Source organism: Esox lucius, chromosome 2 (genome assembly GCF_011004845.1).
Source record: "Esox lucius isolate fEsoLuc1 chromosome 2, fEsoLuc1.pri, whole genome shotgun sequence".
Taxonomy (NCBI): Eukaryota; Metazoa; Chordata; class Actinopteri; order Esociformes; family Esocidae; genus Esox; species Esox lucius.
Genome location: NC_047570.1, coordinates 36,419,353 through 36,437,845, shown reverse-complemented (window position 1 = coordinate 36,437,845; position 18,493 = coordinate 36,419,353). Strand labels below are relative to the sequence as shown.

The 18,493-nt window shown below is 41.3% G+C and overlaps 1 protein-coding gene across 5 annotated transcripts in view; it reads right to left on the bottom strand.

Moving 5' to 3' along the window:
- The window catches only part of trpm1a (transient receptor potential cation channel, subfamily M, member 1a), a 31,469-nt gene extending 21,318 nt beyond the window's left edge, over positions 1-10,151 (bottom strand). For all 5 annotated transcript variants that reach the window (XM_034296454.1, XM_020056591.3, XM_034296457.1 and 2 more), the window contains exons 1-6: positions 9,846-10,151; positions 1,785-1,861; positions 1,356-1,557; positions 838-1,051; positions 466-590; positions 165-336 (exon numbers count right to left, since the gene is read on the bottom strand). In XM_034296454.1, the coding sequence (XP_034152345.1) occupies positions 165-336; positions 466-590; positions 838-1,051; positions 1,356-1,557; positions 1,785-1,861; positions 9,846-9,935 (880 nt within the window). In that variant the 5' untranslated portion in view covers positions 9,936-10,151. The remainder of the gene's footprint in view (positions 1-164; positions 337-465; positions 591-837; positions 1,052-1,355; positions 1,558-1,784; positions 1,862-9,845) is intronic.
- Between the last annotated feature and the right edge of the window lie 8,342 nt (positions 10,152-18,493).

Below are 18,493 nucleotides of genomic sequence, written 5' to 3'. Positions count from 1 at the left end.
TGCACTGTTCCACCACAGACAATAATGTTAGATGGCCGCGGTAAATAAGAATCTGGTTTCTCGCCTGAGATGCCAAAGTCTTGTTTCAGTGCTGTGGGCTTTAGCTCAACTGGCTAATACTGCCTTGTGTCACACAAACACACAACCCCATATGTCAGACTTACGCGTGTTGATCTTCTGCAGTGAGATGTGTTTCTCTAGCTGACGGCGGAGGCGGACCTCGGCTCCATACTTCCCGTGTGTCCCGTTATCTGCCAGGATGAAGTGGGAGTGGCTGTTGTTGAGGACAGACAACTTGGACATGGGGTTGGACATGGTTTGGTATGAACGCGTCACCTGGTGGCGAAACGGACAACAAGTTGGCATGTTACATCACAGGCATGGTCGCCGAGGAGCAGGGAAACAAGCAAAATGGATTAGATCAAATAAAAACGGAGACACTGCCCGCTTTTCTTAGTGACCCACATCTCTTCCTATCAGGTCCTCTTTGTTCTCCACGATGCCCCAGGGCGCGATCCCGATGGCGCACACCTTTCCCCTGGACCTGGAGGAGTGGTCCTTCAACGCATCTCCGACATGTCGGATCACTCCTGGGATATGCATGGAATCGAAAACATTGGAGGAGTAAAGTTTTCAGAAAAGCTACCAGGCCAGGCCAGTTTCATAACCTAGTGTCTATACCGTTAACCGGATACCTTAGTGCGCATGTCTGGCTAGCGCATGTCTGGCTAGCGCATGTCTGGCTAGCGCATGTCTGGCTAGCGCATGTCTGGCTAGCGCATGTCTGTGTTAGCTAGCCGGCTAACACATTGCCGGCTAGCGTTGACCTGTACCCACCAGTGCTGACTCCTCCGGTGAGGATCCACGCTCCAGTGGTCACCGCTGCCTGGATGAGTCCTTTCCCAAACACCTGTTTGAGTTTAGGCTGGAGCTCAAAGTTTTGTAGCCCCCCGTGGACAGAGATGAGCAGCGTGGGCAGCTCCAGCTGCCAGTCCTTCACCATCAGGTGCAGGAGGTTGTCTGGCTTGGAGTCGTACGCCACTCGGATGTACTGTAGGGAGGGATGGAACAAGAGAGCGAGATAAGGAGCTGTCGAGTCTAGAGGGTTAGATAGCGGTGCTTTTATTCAGGACTACATGGTTCATGAGGACATTTCAACATTTGTTGATGTCAAGGAGAGAGGAGAGAGAGAATGGACAATTTAACAAGTGAGGAAGAAAAATTAAGGAATGAGAATTTGAGTCTGCTTTGAAAAAAGTTTTTAAAAAAAGAACGAGAAAAGTCACGGAATAAAGAGACACACAGAAAACCAGGAAAGAAAAACAGCGCGAGCGAAAAGCTAAATGGGGTGGTACCATGGCCTTGTTGACCTGCCCTCCTCCCTGGAACTCGATGACCCCATAGGCGTCTGTAGCCGAGGCCTGCGTGTGTTTGAGCACAGACCAGCGCTCCTTGGATCCCTCCACCAGCCCTTTCTGACCGGCCTCTTCCGCCGCCCTGGTGGTTGCTCCCGGAAGGACAGCTACGTGCTGGTTCACTGCCTGGCCACAACAGCACCTGGGGTGGGAGGGAGAAGACACGCGGGGAATATATTACGACTGAATAGGAAATACGGCTCCGGTTTAAAGTAGCGTGATATATTGATGAGGGTTAAAGTAGGGCAGTGTACGGGGAACAAGTTATCTAGCATTAAAAAACAGAGCGCTGTCATACTGGATCCGTGAGAAGACAGGGCTTCAGAGGAGCAGTGTGTGGTGAGGGTGGAATGATCCAGGGATTCGTACCTGTTTGGTTCTTTGCTGGGAAATATTTGGATGCATTCTCTCTTTTGAAACGTCCTCTCAATCCACGCTTTCTGAGCCTGCAGGGAAGAGCAAGAGAATAGATTTTCACTTGTTGTGGACTTTACTTTAGCAGAGTATTTGCTTGCTTTAGCAGATATTCTGTAGTAATGGAAATGCCATCACTTTGAGATGTTTTAAATAGTCACAAGGTTAGGTCTGGAATGTAATGTACTTCACCTAACAGTTTATGGGCAGGCAAAAAACAAAACCTTTTATGTCCAGATGATAAAATAAGCAGATTAAAACATTAAAAGTTTAACATTAAAACATTAAAACAGTTTTATTACAACAGAAGATCCAGTACTGATCCAACAATGACACAGATATCACAGTCTATACCTAGTGTTCTCTATTCTGTAGCAGGCCTGCATTCTAAATAGCACCCTATGTAGTGTCCCACCTTAGCTCCTATGGTTAGCCCCAGTGAGAGATTAGGGCACAATGCAGTCACAGGTGGGGTTTTAGGGTGCAGCCTCGTTTCAGCTAATTACCGCTAGAATGCTGCTTTCTGTTGCAACAGGCTGTCGGCAAAACTCTCTGTTCTTGATGGGCCAAATCCTCTTAAACAGCCCTGGTCACCTAATCCAGACTAAATACTTTACTAAAGAACAGGAACGCACCAAAGACCTAGCTGTGTGTGTGTATGTGTGTGTGTGTGTGTGTGTGTGTGTCTCTGTGTGTGTACAGCCAGATAGCCCTAATGACTGTGTAGTACTGTGTAGTAATCTAGTGTGTTATTCATTCAAGAAGCCATCAGCAGCACTTTGAGAAACACTGTCAATCCTGATGATGGTGGACTCACGGTTGCCTGGGCTGAATTCAAGTTTGGACAAAAATGTTAAAATCATTACTAGACTTCATGTTTCATATAGTTGGTGTTTGTCTGAACATAATATCGCTTTACGTGTTCAAAAAATGTTAATGTGAAGTTGGTGATATTCTAATTATTGCGTTTTGGTAAAACTAAATACGTAAATAAATATCTGTAAAACATGTGCTTAAAATATGCCCTGTTATTATTACATTGAATTCAATTGGATTTGTTTCCTGGCTGCCAGCATCCTTCCCTTTGGGGCAGTCAAGTCATTGAGTCCAGTATGAACTTCCAAGAACTTTCCCAGAACATAGAGTAATTAAACCCTCCCGCAAGAAAAGTATGAACAAATAGTAATGAACAAATAGTAATGAAAAAATAGTTCAAATATATTATTCGAAATTAGAGCATGATCATTTTGGAACCTCTTTCAAAGTTTATAAATTTCCTTTGGCCTTTTGTGTCAATATTTTCAGGACAAATTATCCAGGCATCAACAGGTTTCTAGGAAAGAAACAAGGAAAGAAAGGAGGACAAAGGGGAGGAAACAGTAAACACCAATTAACAGAGAAGAAGTTGGCCAAAACTCTGCCCTTTTAACTTCCAGACTCAAATCTCTGGAATGTTAACTTCAAATCCCCAATATCTACCATTTAACCTTTCAATCTCCAAATTCCTGTTATAACTTCCAATCCTCTTCCATTTTAACTTCCAATCCTAAATCTCTACCATGTTAACCACCAATCCCAATACTAATCCATGTAGACCTACAGTCCCAATACCTCACGTTGTGCAGTTTAAATTTCCCACAGATCTACCAGTGTTTGACCAAAGCTTAGCGACAGATTTACTTGATGAATATGAAAATGAAATGGAAATAAAACTTAAATTAACAAACAGGTTGCCCACAAATGCAGCATCTCTCTTCAGAATTCTTTTTATGGACTCTGTAAAGATATTTCAAAACTATTATTTATATTTTTCTAAAAGTTTTAACAGATTTATTAAATATCTGCTTTGTAATGGATGGCCAAAAGATATTTCATTACTTTTGAAGATTTGCTAAACTATGTTTTTCCATCCACCTTTTTAGGAGTCACTGATGCTACTAAACATTATAGTTTCTGTTTTGAAACCAAAAAACCAAAAAAATTCCAGTTTATTTTATTTTTCACCCACCCGTCAGCCAGATTGGGACCCATGCTTCAATCTCCTAACCTGAGTTCTGAAAAAAAGTTTTTTTGGATCATCTGCTGTACATGAATTGAATCTCTGCCTACAATAAATTAACAATGTTCAGCATAAAGAAGTTGTTATAATGAAGAATCAGATCCAATATTCCTTGATACATCAAGTAAATAATAAACCACTTACCTTAGGTTTAAGAGCCACCTGTAAAAACCTCAAGAGTAACTCAACACTAACACCTAACAACCAGTAAAGATTCAAGAACACTAAAAACTTTAAAGAAGAATCTCAAGAACTCTGAGGACTTTGAATAGGAATCTCAAGAACTCATAGAGCTATGAAGAAGAATCTCGAGAACTCAATGAACTATAAATAAGAATCTCAAGAACTCTTGAAACCTTAAAGTAGAATCTCAAGAACCTTTAGAACTTTAAAGACAGTATGAAACTCTCCACAATAGCCCAGCTCCTGCTTTATCGGCTGCCTTCACCGGGGTCCCTGAAACCTACTGAGTCCCAGCAGAAATGAAACGACATGACTTTATGGAGTGGCGCTCATATGATTAGCATGTGAGCTGATTCTTTGTTCAAGCCTTGGTCTCATGACTTTAGTTCAAGGTAATCCTTTTGGGAGTCCCATGACCCCTCTCACTTGGTTCTCCCCTCCTTGCACACAGGGCATTTTCATCCCTGGCTAGAATGGAGGAGAGAAGGGAAGCACACACAACAAATCTACTTTGAGAACCCGCAGCCCCCCCCCCCGACACACACACAATTTGTAATAGAGAATTCTAGAACAAAACTTTCTTTTCACCAATTCTTTCTAATTTGCGTTCCATAGTTAAATGGCTGTAAGAAGACAAGGTTGGGAAGAGGAAGTAAAGCCTTAAACCACAATAAGGTGAATAAAGTAGTTGCACAAAAGGCTATAACATTTTTTTTCTGGAGTGTGTCACAGCTCGACAGCAGTGTTTGAACTGTATTTGCATAATTGAGGGAATTGGGCAGAGGAATGGATGAGCGAGGTGGGTGAATGACAGAGCAGTATTTGCAGTTGGGAAAGGTCACCCGTTTATTATCGTAAATATATTTTCTTTTAGCGGCTTCGCTATGGTCAGTCTTTTGTAGGAACATCTTTATTATGGTCCAACTTTTGCCAGACGATGTCCGGCTTTAGCTTTTGATGTGAGACAGACCCAGACAGCAACCATATTTTTATGTCATCTACTAAGGCTTAGTTTTTTTCTGTTCAACGTTCAAATTAAAGTAAAAATAAAAACTGTCTCGGTACAGCTGTGTCTTGGTACTAAATAATACTTTATGTTTCCACGTGAATGCCCTTCAACTAGATGTAAAGCTCTTCAAGAACAGTTGATCATGTCATCTCATTTAAATTACAGTCATAGCAGGAGACAACATGAACATGTCGTGAGATGAATGTGAGACTCCATGGGAAATTGTGTGCCTTTGTACATGTGAATTTACATGTCGTTTTCCCTGCAAGGGCTTATTCATGTCAGGTTTGGTTACAGACAGGAATCCGTTAGGCAATGTGTGTATGTTGTTTGTGACGGAAACCAGCTGGAAAACGACTTCCCTGTTGCAAGGCTTACCTAACCTCTTTATCCTCACCATGTAATACGAAAATCCTCTGAACAATGTAGAACTCTGCTACCTGAACCTCATTTAAAAAAAAAAACTGAAATAATCATGTTGAGCCCCGAATGCCAAACTATTTCCGATTTAGTGTACAACTTTAACCACAGCCCTGGTCAAAACTGGATACTAAGCAAGGAATAGGGGGCAACTTAGGACGTTTTTGTAGATCCTTAAGAATCTGATTAAAATAAGCAAATTAACATGACTAGCGACTATATCCAAAACAATGAACAGTGTGAGTTTTGGGGACAAACAAACTTAATATATCAGTATTTTTGTTTAATGAATTTCAACAACAACAAACTTATTGTATTTATAAAGTGTGTGTTAAGGATGAGAGTAAAACAGAATTGGACCTCACTTAATTCTTCAGAGAAGAGATTCTTATGTCCTAACACACTCACAGACACAATATATATATAGTGGTAAAATGCTAACTTACAAACTCTTTCCCCCAAAAATGCAGATACGCATGCATGCACACAACCCCCCCCCCCCCCCCCCCCACACACACACACACACACACACAGACACACAGTCTGCCAAGCGTCACAACACATTAGTGTTAACGAGGAACAGATCAAAGACCACTCGAATCAGACATCGATGAAGAAAATCCCCTGAGACCTGATGGTCTGCAATATGTCCTCCTATTCCAGTCCAGTACCTACTAATCCACTAAACAGGGCATAGGAAACCAGGCTGGATCCAGGGAAATCTCACTGGAAAATAGGAGGCAATATGCTGTATATAATGGCGATTTAACTTCTTTGTTTGTCTTGTCTGGTTTAAGTGACTACACAACACTGGGTATCTACCAGCGGTCACAAGGGATCTGATCATAAAACATCCATAAATGCATTATGTTGAAATTGATTTAATCAGGCCTGTCGGCCGGAGCGTCGAGCCCTTTTTGGGCTACGTCTGCCGTTTAACTAACGGCAGTATCCGAAGACACAGTCCTCAGTTAGCGGCTGTGTCCCCAGTGGCCTGCTGTTCCCTGTGTCGTACACTAAGCGGAGCTCAGCGACGAAGCCGGGGGTGATTTCACAGCTGTGGCTACGGGTGCCGTCAGCAGACCCCAATGAAACGTCTGATTGTGTAGTTCGTTTCTGGGTGAAGCAGCGAGGCGTCACATGAGATCGACACGCTGTTGATTAGCCCTGAATGATGTCAGGTGGTCTCACAGGCCCAGCGTCTAAGAGAGGAAGGAATGTTGTGGTGTATGACAGGATATTGGGTTCTTAAGGGTCTTTATTTCGGTCTGCTTATATTCACTTTATTTTGGGGAGGAAGAAAAAAAGACTATGCTCAAAAACCAGACATAACTGTCGATATAATTGTAGAAATATGTTAGCAGCAGTTAGGCTTCCACTGTGTTACCCATACCTAAGCTTGAATTTGTTGTCAACAAAAAGGTTCGAAAATTGATTTTATTTAAATCTATTAAGTCTCTCTACATTCCATAACATTTTCGTTGTCCTTTCTAACTTTGTTATGAGAGGATTTCCTTTCCTCGGATGGAGACGGAGAGTGAAATATTGACAGAGGAACAAAGAAATATGCGGAGAGAAAGACAAAAAGAAATCAGACAGAAAGACAGAAAAATAGAGAGACAGGCAGAAGGAGAGATGGAGATAAAGAAAGTAAGAAAATAACTAAAAAAGCAAGAGGGAAGGAGAGAAAGAAAGAAATGAGAAATGTACAGTAATTTTAGCTCGAATATTGCCTACATAAGCAAGCTTCCAGAGTCCTCATTCATCAGCTTTCGCACAAAACCCTGGTGCCTGTGCAGATCCTTGGATGGCAAAGCAGCAGCTCTCATTCACATGTAGGGAAATAGAGTATGGCGCTGAGGTATCACTGTAAAACACTGCATACAGTAACGTGTGATCATTTCATACATCCTAATATGTGATATGTGCCATAAGTCACAGTGTTGATTGAGAGCCACTACTCTTCAACTTCTCTTCGGCTAAAGTGAAGTGCACGGCCTTTTGGGGGCCCTAAGTAACATTTTATTTGGGGCCCCCACTCCCCTATCGGTTAGGGGCTCACTCGTGGTCGGGGGCCTTAAGCAACCGCTTATGATGCTTACGCCCAAAACTGGGTAAGGGGTCTCTACAAGGAAGCATTTAACTACAGTTTATCTGGCACACGTGATGAACTTTGATTTGAACACGCCATTAGTAAATCAATTAATACGATAAGCTGCCCTTGCTGATCACCCCAAAGTGCATTCATTGATCACCTGAGAGCTATTTTGTAGTTTCAAACTAACGACTAAAATGAAAACATAACAGTGTTTTTGCAGTTGAATTGGTATGATACAATGGGTTGACAAAATTGGACATTAACTACTGTCCGTATAGATTATATGGTTGCCTAATTTAATTTCTGGCCAGAAATCCTCTAAACATTATGTTGAGAAGGATTTTTGAGTTGAAATTAAAGTGAATGTTTATTAAAATGTTCTTGTGATTACTGTACTTTAATAGATGTATAATACGAGGTCCCATACACAATTACTTCTATTGAAAAGAGAAAAAGCAGAGCTGTATTTTTATATTAAGTCACGTGGTAAATATCGTCAGAATTTTTGCACGCTACTTTTTCATCCAGTAGAATAAATTCTGGTAGAGTGATTTACAGAACATACGTACGATGAGTTCAGAATGGGTCTGGTTTTCATGTCAGAACTGTGAGCCTTACAGAGCTTTGGCCACATTTATGATGTTAATTGCACACAACTCAGAATGGGGCTTCCTCGAAAGGGAAACACAAACACTCAATGTCCAACCGGCAGCAAGGTCCGTCTTTGATATTCTACCCTAAAAAGCAAATCTCACACCCTCTATGATCTAGTTCAGTTACAGCTGGAAAGGGAATGACCAACAGCATGACAACCAAACCTACAACATGTGACCAATCACAGTACACCGTCGCTGGTCGTCATGGGTATGCAATGTGGATTAGACTACGTGTAACTTCACAGTGACTGATTCAAAGTAACAGATTCAAATTCTTAATGTTTTTTATCTGTTATTTTTACCCCATTTTACTACACAGTTTCACACTCATGCAATAACCAACAGATCCATGGCCTCTCAGGTAAACATCCATTCATCCTTGTGAATATCATCTTTACTAATGTAGGCCTACGATAGTGTAGGCAGGCCTCTGACCCAATGGAAAAACCACAATGTGTTCTGATGTATAGCCCCGTCCCACAAATATTTGTGTGTGTGTTATTCACCCGTCCTTACATGCATTTTATTGTGTTTTAATCGCATGAGAGCAAAATTACATTGGAAATAATAAATGCCTGGGGATTATACCCTGTTGCTGTGGGGCCTTGCTGAGCCATTGTCCCGGATTAATCAGGCACACTCAAATCACAGCACATCACAGTCCATCATCATTACTGGTGGTACTAGTCACATCACAGTCCACCATCATTACTGGTGGTACTAGTCACATCACAGTCCACCATCATCACTGGTGGTACAAGTCACATCACAGTCCATCATCATTACTGGTAGTACTAGTCACATCACAGTCCATCATCATTACTGGTGGTACTAGTCACATCACAGTCCACCATCATTACTGGTGGTACTAGTCACATCACAGTCCACCATTATTACTGGTGGTACTAGTCACATCACAGGCAATTATCATTACTGGTAGTACTAGTCACATCACAGTCCACCATCATTACTGGTGGTACTAGTCACATCACAGGCAATTATCATTACTGGTAGTACTAGTCACATCACAGTCCATCATCATTACTGGTGGTACTAGTCACATCACAGTCCATCATCATTACTGGTGGTACTAGTCACATCACAGTCCATCATCATTACTGGTGGTACTAGTCACATCACATTCCATCATCATTACTGGTGGTACTAGTCACATCACAGCTCCTACTGAATGGTTTATTATCATTATTAGTAGTACTGGTCACATCACTACTATTACTACTACTGCGACTTCTATTACTACTACTAATACTATTGTTACTACTATTATTACTACAACTACCACTACTACTACTACTAGTCTTGCTACTACTACTACTACAATGACTTCTATAATTACTACTACTACTACTACTGTTACTACAATTATTACTACAACTACCACTACTACTACCACTAGTGTTGCTACTATTACTACTACTACGACTTCTACTACTACTATCACTGTTACCACTACTATTACTACCACAACTACCACTACTACTAGTACTTCCACTACGACTACTATGACTACTACCACCAGGAGTTGTACTCCATTACCACATCGCTGCTACAAACCTGAGGAGGCTCTTACCTTCTGAGATCCAGACGTGGTTCTATGGATGGAGGCCCGTCTAAACGATCCACCACCGATACTCCTCCTGGCTCCAGGAACTCTCTCCATGTCTGCTTCGCCCCCTGGCTCTTACACCATCACCTCCTCTACTCCCAGTGCATCACCCAATGGCAGGACCATCAAAACTACTTCTACTACCACTGCTTGTAACCTTTCTGAAGAGACGACTCTAACCGCTGACAAACTGAAGTTCTGAGTTCAACATCTCCAGCCGTGCGACCACTCCAGGGTCCACTAGACAACAGGGATGGGGATGTCCTGTGGTAGAGATGACAGTTTAACTATAGCACCACAGTATGTTGACAGATAGACATACCCCCCCCCCGTCCCCGTCCCCCGTCCCTTTATCTTTCCCTCTATAATCAGGCTTAATGGAGTACAGCTCAGAGGTCACACCAGAACCACCAACCATTGCAACAGCTCTTTAATGGCTAGAGATTTAACAAATAGTGATTGAAGGTAAGTCTACTTTAGGACAACTCAGAAATCCCCCAAAAGGCTTTAGTTTAAAGCCGGCTGCTGAACAGCATGGGGGAATACAGGAATGGTTCGGTTTTGGGGACGGTATTATAACAGTTATGCAGTTATGTTTTAAGAATTCTTTGGGGGATTTATAGGTAAATACCAATACTGTACATATGTATGTATTAGGAGGTTGGCAATGAACACCAGAAAGACAGATTAATTGAAGACTTATATGCACAACAAATTTCTGAAAAGAACATGCTTCTTAGTTAGTTGAAATGTACTAGAAGAACTAAAATGTACTACTTAATTAAGTGCAAGTTATGGTGCAATTTTTTTGCTACATTCTGGCCTGTCACTTAATGTCAATGTCAATGTGATGTTATTGAAATTGAACAAGCTTGACATCACATTTAGTGACCCTCATGCCAGGGTAAAAGCTAGGAGCCCTTTCAACTTTTGTTTTCATTTCTTTAGCAAAGAGATATAAAAAATAAAAAAAGACTTACTCATAACACAAATTATATTTTCATTATGGGGCAAGATTTACAATGTATTATTAACCCCAACGGCAGAGCCTATTCAAACACCAGCTGCTTGGTTAATTAAACCAGTGTCACAATGACACCTTCAACTGATGCCCGCTGAGTATTACGAGAATGACAAACTGAAAAATGCCCACCAATATTAACCAAGCCAACATTAAAAGCCTGGTGGAATCTTCAATGTTAAGGTGGTGGTCGGCATGGCGACTGGTAAAACAATGTCACCGACTGCTATTTACCTCATAATGTTGTATCTGTAAACAAAATTCATAAAATGATTGATTGCGTAAGTATTCAACCCCTTTAGTCAACATTTGGAGGAGTATATTTGGATACGTCTCTACCAAGTTTGCACATTTGGACACTTCTTTGCAATATTGCTCAAGCTCTGTCAAGGCGAAACCTTTTGCTCCACAAGCAACTCTTTCCAAATATTCTCTATTGGATTGAGGTCCAGGCTTTGACTTGGACACACCAGGATATTGCCATTTTTGTTTGTAAGCCACTTTCAGTGTGGCTTTGGCTGTAGGTTTGGCATTATTGTCATGTTGACAGACCAATCTTCTCTTGTCCCATGTTTCTTGCAGACTTAAGTGGTTTTTCGTCCAGGGTTTCTCGTCCAGGACTTCTTTGCCTCTGTCTTCATAAGCATTCCCGGCTCTGACACAGAGGAGCAGGCATAGCATGGTGCTGCCGCCCCCATGACTCAGGGCAGGAATGGGGTTCTTAGGGTGATGTGTTGTGTTAGCCTTGCGCCAATCACAATGCTTAGCCTTACGGCCAAAAACTATTTTGGTTTCATCAGACCACAGAAAATTCTTCCACTTGGCCCAAGAGTCTCCCACATGCCTTCTGGCAAACTGTATTTGTTTTTTTTCTTTTTGTGGCCACTTTTGTGAAGCACAGAGGCTTTTGTGCCCGAGGCCTCCCTGATCTGGGCCCTTTTCACCGGGATACTTTTTGAGGCTCCACAAGACAGGGGATCTGTAAATACAGTGTCCTTGGGAACGATTGGCTCACTGTGAAAATATGACTGACTGACTGACTGAGTCTGTACACCTTGATAAATAGCGTAGTGGTTAGAGAAGCGGACCGGTAAACTATAGGCCCAGAGTTTCTGATCTCCTTGCAGACGATGCGATGTACGCATGATTCTATATAGATGGAACTTTGCGGGCTAAAACCTCCAGTGACTACTTCATAGTATGACTGAAATAAGACAGTTTACGGATATTTTGCGACTGTTTCTGGTGGATTTTTGAAGTACACATCTGTGCATGCTTTATGGGTCAGGATAGACAACCACATTTGCTGGCTTAACATACAGTAGTTACGTTATAGTGAGCCTAAAACTGTATACGGTTATATTGCGACTGTTTCTGGCATGGAAACGTTCATCTTCTGTCTCGCTAGCAATTGCTCAATTCTTATGATTATTCCTAGGAAGTTAGTGGATACTAGTAAGCCTATAACTGGCTAATAAGCTGTTAAAACGGACAGTGGCAGAAGCAAAACAGTTCATAAATGCTATTTGTGGTGGAGGGAAACTTAATAAGAAACGTTAGTCATTTTATCACAATGTTCAATAGTGTTTAGTGACTAGCAAAATGTGTAATGCCGTGGCGTTGTGATTAAAGACAGTGTGTCTCGCGTGGAAGTTCAAATCGATTGTGAACAAAATATTTATTTTATTTCCACAATTCTCTTGTCGTTTCACTTGATGAAAAAGTTAGTTATTGTCATCTTTATTGATAGTTATTGTATCAATGTCATTCATGAATGAAAGAAAAAAGTATGTTGTTTTTCCATGAAAGAAAGAAATACGTTCTTATGCCATGAAACGAAATTGCTTTGGCAGACTCGCTGGGGTATAAATATGAGGTGAAATATCAGACTCCATTGGAAAAAGGCCAGGGAACACACAAATGAAATGTAACAAAAGTTGTTGACCTTCACAAATCTGGCAACGGCTATAAAATGACAGCTATGTGTCTGAAACTACTAGAGTAATAAAAAAGAAATGTAAAAGAACTAGAGCTATGATGAACCTGCCTGGAACAGGGCGCATCTGTATTTTCCGCTCATGTACAGTGAGAAGGATGGTTCAAGTGGCAAAACAATATCCAAGGATCACAGTTATAGAATTGCAGAAGTTGGTTACATCTTCAAAACTACAGTTAGACACCACGTCCATGCCAACAAGTCCTTTGTGAGGGTTGCCAGAAGAAAGCCTCTGCTGTCACCAAACCACCAATGTAAGACCATGGAGTTTGCTAAATGTCATTGGAATTTTGGTTGGGTTCAGATGCTATGGTGTGATGAGACTAACACTGAGCCTAATAGCCACGGAGACTAAACTTTAACCGAATCCCCATCGGGAAATATCTGTGATGTTATGAGGATGTTTTACTTCCAATGGCCCTGGAAACCTTGTTATACATGGCAACATGAACATCGAGTACCAGGAAGTTTTAGTCCAAAGCCAGTTTGCCTCTTCTAGTAGGTTGAGCTGGGTCGTCGTTGGATCTTTCAGCGGGACAACGGTCCAAAGCGTTCCTCCAAACCCATGCAGTCCACTGACCATAGAGCCATGCTTTTACAACGGCCGTCATAGTCCTCTGACCTGAAAACCCCCTTGAAAACCTGTGGGGTGAGCTGACAAGGAGAGTCCACAAGTGAGGACCAAGGACACTGAAGGATCTGAAGAGTTTCTGTGTGGAAGGATAGTCTCTAATTCCTTCCTATGTGTTCTCCCACCTAATCAAACATTATAGGAAACAACTCAGCTGTCATCCTGGCAAAGGGAGTGTGTACAAAGTACTAAATGCATGGTTGCCAATAATTGTGTCACGCATGCTTTAAAATAGAGTAATTATTTATTGATTAATTTATTGATTTGTTTTTCCTTTTAACAATTTTAATTCACTTAATTCCTATGATTTGTTAATGTTAGATCAAGCTGATGAGCAACAATATTTTGTTCACTGTTTTTTTTGTTCATCTGAAAAGAGCCTGCACGTAAAAATGAGTGAACGGTCTAAATTAGAGGTGACTTGTGGGCTAGTTACTCCACCTGCTGTTCATAGTGGTCACTACATCCAATATTAAAATATGTCGTGCTGCTGACTGGATGTCTCTGTTTCCTGTTTTCTGAACTTTGACCTCCTGCTTGGTAATGGACACATATGTGCACTACTCAAGTGTGTGTGTGTGTGTGTGTGTGTGTGTGTGTAGTAAGATTCCAAAGTGAGGACCGATTTCCTTTTCAGTGAGTAACGTTTTGGGAAGTGAGTTATTTTTGCCAGGTTCTCACCTACAAAACAACTTGTAGGGAATCAATGTCTGTACCAAACAAAAATATTTAAAAACGTTTAGGGGATCAACAATAAGCAGAAAAAGAGTGAAAATAAGGCCACATGTAAAAATAGGAAAAATGTCTGGAAATTAGAGGTGATTTGTTTTCAAAAGACACCAGATAAAGCAGTTGGTAATGTGCGCCCTCTGCTGGCCATAGTGGTACAGTACGCCATTCGAACACAATCACTGGAACCTACTAGTCATCCCTAAAAGGTGTCTATATTTTGTTAATGAATTTATTTATTTTACTTGTACAAGTACATTTTGATTAGATACAACCACATATTCCTAAATTACTAGTACCTATTCCAGTTGTTACTGGGTAATTCTTTACCGTCATACTAGTAGAAGTTATTGGATACTAGTACTATATTGTATCCCGCAGGTGTCTCTGGTGCAATAGTGGCCCAGACAGAGCCAGATACTGATGAATATAGATGAATACTATATAAATACACAAATGACACCCTCTTCCCTAATCAGCTTTATTTGTCTAGAGCCCTAGTACACACCTTTTGAGAAGAGCCCACATCAAAATTGCAGCACCATTCCCTACTATGTTACATTTGACCAAGCCCTTTAAAAACTGCACCCTATTCTAGTCCTATGGGGTTATTTGGGACTAAGCCTAGTGCAGTTCACTCATTATCGAACCTTCATGCAACCTTCCCAGACGACCCAGAGGAAAAGCTACAGCTCCAAATACATATATGATATTATCACACTCGGACCGTCTGGGGCCACTGCAGGCAAAACATCTGGCAGGCAAAGAGGAGTCCCACATGCACACAGCTATTTATAAAGTAGAAACTGGCTATTGCTTGCCCAATGATAGAACGTGCGTGTGGGTTCTACCATTTTCTAAGTCTTTTCCAAGGAAGGGGAGTTGGGGAGTTTCATTTATAACTACTGTGTTTTTAATTTACGTAATTTCCAGTAAGCATATGAGTAATTAGGTGTGTCAGTTTACAATGATAAAAAAAAAAAAAGTGTGTCAAATTCCAAAATCATGACAAGATTTACCTGCTGCTGAAAACTACCTGGGAACAATTAGGGTAAACTGCCTTCTCCAAGGACAGAACCACAGATATTTAACCTTGCCAGCTCTGAGATTAGAACCAGCAACCTTTGTAACCAAGGCTAGTTTGACCCCTAGACCAGCCTGGTGTATAGACGTTGGTGATACAGCACAAAGAGACTGGCAGCCTGGTTAGCTAGCTTAGCAAAGGGACAGAGCTTCTGTTGAAGCATCTGACCAGTAACGCAAACTGAGTCAGCACAGTGAAAAATCTATCATTCCATCCTTGAGCGAGAGAGTTCACCCAAAGTCCTCCACAGGCACTGAGTGAGAATTTTTTTGGGGGGGGTTTGGGTTAAATGCAGACGTCAAATTTCCATTGGGCCTTGTGTGAAGTGGGACTGATTATGAACCGTAGGATTTCGCGGTATGAAGTTCTATTCACTGCAGCATCCTCAAACACAGAGCAATATAAACACGTTCAATCACACTGACATCCATTACCGAGAAATTAATCTGTAGGAAAACAGATATTAAGAAGTTAATTATGTGGTTTGGGCTTTTCCCCCCATCAATCGTTTGACAGAAGTGGTCTCTGGCACAGCGCCCAAGTGTGTGTCTGGGCTGGAGAAGAAAAACTGCAGAGAGATGAGTGTGTGTGTGCATTTGTGCTTGCATGCGTCTTCACATGTATGTAGATGAGCGTGCACGTCCGTGATAGAGACATGCTTCATGCCTATCTGCAGCCAATGAGGGGTCTGGGGGGGCCAGGCTGTCTCCTTCAGATCCTTTCAGTCTCTCTGAGCATGCTGAGACACGTATGAACTCAGTGCTCTCTGGGAATTTCCACTTCTAGTCTGGTCTACCCAATAACCTCAACACTGCCACCAGGGCAGGATAGAAGATCAGAAGGAGTCGGAGGAGGAGGGCTCTGATCTTGGGAGTCTACCGCAAAGTAAATGTGCACAGAGCTCAGAATTTAAATTGCCGTAACGTGGCTGTGAGAGGTGGGGGATGTGGTCTTTAGGTGGTGGGTGTGGTCTTTAGATAGTGGGTGTGGTCTTTGGGTGGTGGGTGTGGTCTTCAGGTGTTGGGCGTAGTCCCAATGACAAATGGCTGGTCTATCACGTACTACAACAGGGAAAAGAACTGTTGAGGTGGTGGGATTGTTTGGTCATGAGTACCCTGTACTACCAGCAGGTGAAAGGAAGGGAGACAGAGAGCGTGCTCTCCTTCTATCTGTACAATGCTTTGGCACACATGCCGGGATGCTTAAACGGCCCTTGTGCAGACAAGAGTTCATCTAGGAATTTCTTTATTGTAATTGCTATAGCATAATATAGAGTATAGAGACCAATAGCATACTACTTTTTCTTTCTTGTTTCTTTTTGTAGAATACCTAACAAAGATATTTTCACTAAACAAAACAAAAATATTTTAAAACTTTGGTTTGCCTATTTTTTACTGTTTATTTGTCATAGTTCATTTAACTTGCTCAGGCGATGTTAATGATTAAAGTAAATTAGTTATGTGGCAGCAAACTCCATTTAAATTTAATTCAGAGGGAGAACATTGGGAAGAGAAACAGTGAAAGAGATGGATGTGCTTTTATCTGTGGTGTCCTGAATGCCATGACAAACCTTTACCTGGGGGGGGGGTCAGCAGAGTGGCAGTTGGAATCGTCAGGTATCATCTTGATCTGCAACACAACCAGGAGGACTTTGGAGAGGGACAGCAACGAGGGTGCCAATATTTCCTCCCTGAAACAGTCACAACTATGATGACCAACAATAAAGGTTCAGAACTCCTGATGCGTCGTTACATTCTGGGTCTGTAGTAAATGACAGGATTCAAGGGGACTTCTACAATAGGTTCATCCATAGCACATGCAGTATATCTATGGACCCAGAGTCCCACAGCATTCACTGTCAGTTCATTAACACTGCTTTCCGTCCACAGAGAAATCTTGACCTACTTAAACAGAACAATGTTCAACATTGATGCACCAAAACCCAACTCTATTAAATATCGATATATTTAAGCTATCAGCTAACGTACCAAATAAACACCAATGTCAGCCGAAAACCTAATAAAATCTACCACAAAAACAAATTATCTGACAAGGAATGTAAATCCCTAAGAACTTGTCAGTATCCAACCAATTGCACTGAGATCCAAAACATCAGCAGTTATTCTAAAGAAGCACTAACACAGTAAGAAAAATACACAAAGAAAAGAAAGGAACAGTCCATCAAAATACAGTTCAATGTGAAATATCTCTAGAATCACTCCTGGAAAATCTGAAAATCTGCAAAATAATGTCTGCAAATCATAGTTGAGTGTGGGGTAATTGGATTTACGACCACCTTCCTTGTTTATGGACGGATGCTCTTAAAGGAAATACTGTTGCCTGTTGCATGAATTCCCAATGGAAAAATGCTCAAATCAAAACAGTATCCAGTTAATTCCGACATTTTCATTCTTACAAGTCACACATTGAAAAATATATATATTTATACATTCATATTCATAAATCCCCCACTTTGTCTATATTATCCCACACATTTTCTAAATAATTACATGCATGGTTTATGCACAGATTTGATAAATGAGGCAAGTTTCCCGAGAGCGTGTAGAATTCCCAAAACATTACGTGGAGACTGAATTTCCTAATCTTCTCCCACAGATCACACAGGCCTACAATAACCTGAAAACAAACATTGAAATCCAAACCATATTTTGAACACAATATCCATTTCCCGCTGTCATTCCTCCTTACAACTATTTGCATATGGTTACAAGACTGTAAATAGCTAACTTTTGTGAGTGCAATGTTCTGTTTCATCCCCCAATTTGGTTATTTATTCTTTTTATTTGATATTTTCCATTTGCTTTCGCAATGTAAACAAATGTTTCCCACAATAAAGCCCTTTAAACTGAGAGGGACAGAGGGGGTTAGAGGGTCAGAGAAAAAGTCATCCACTGCTCTGGGCTATCCCAATATACAGAGTTCCACTGCTAACTGGCATTAGCAGGCTAGCTGTTCATGTAGCCTTCCAGACATTGCATGGTTAGCATTGGCTTGTGAAACAACCTCTTACTTTATTCATAATGGATGCAGAGACTTGGAAAACGTATTGAGAACTTCAACTTACTATAGGGAAGTAGATAATGGCTTGATTTCCAAAATCCCAAACTATTCACATTCAGTACACAGGCAG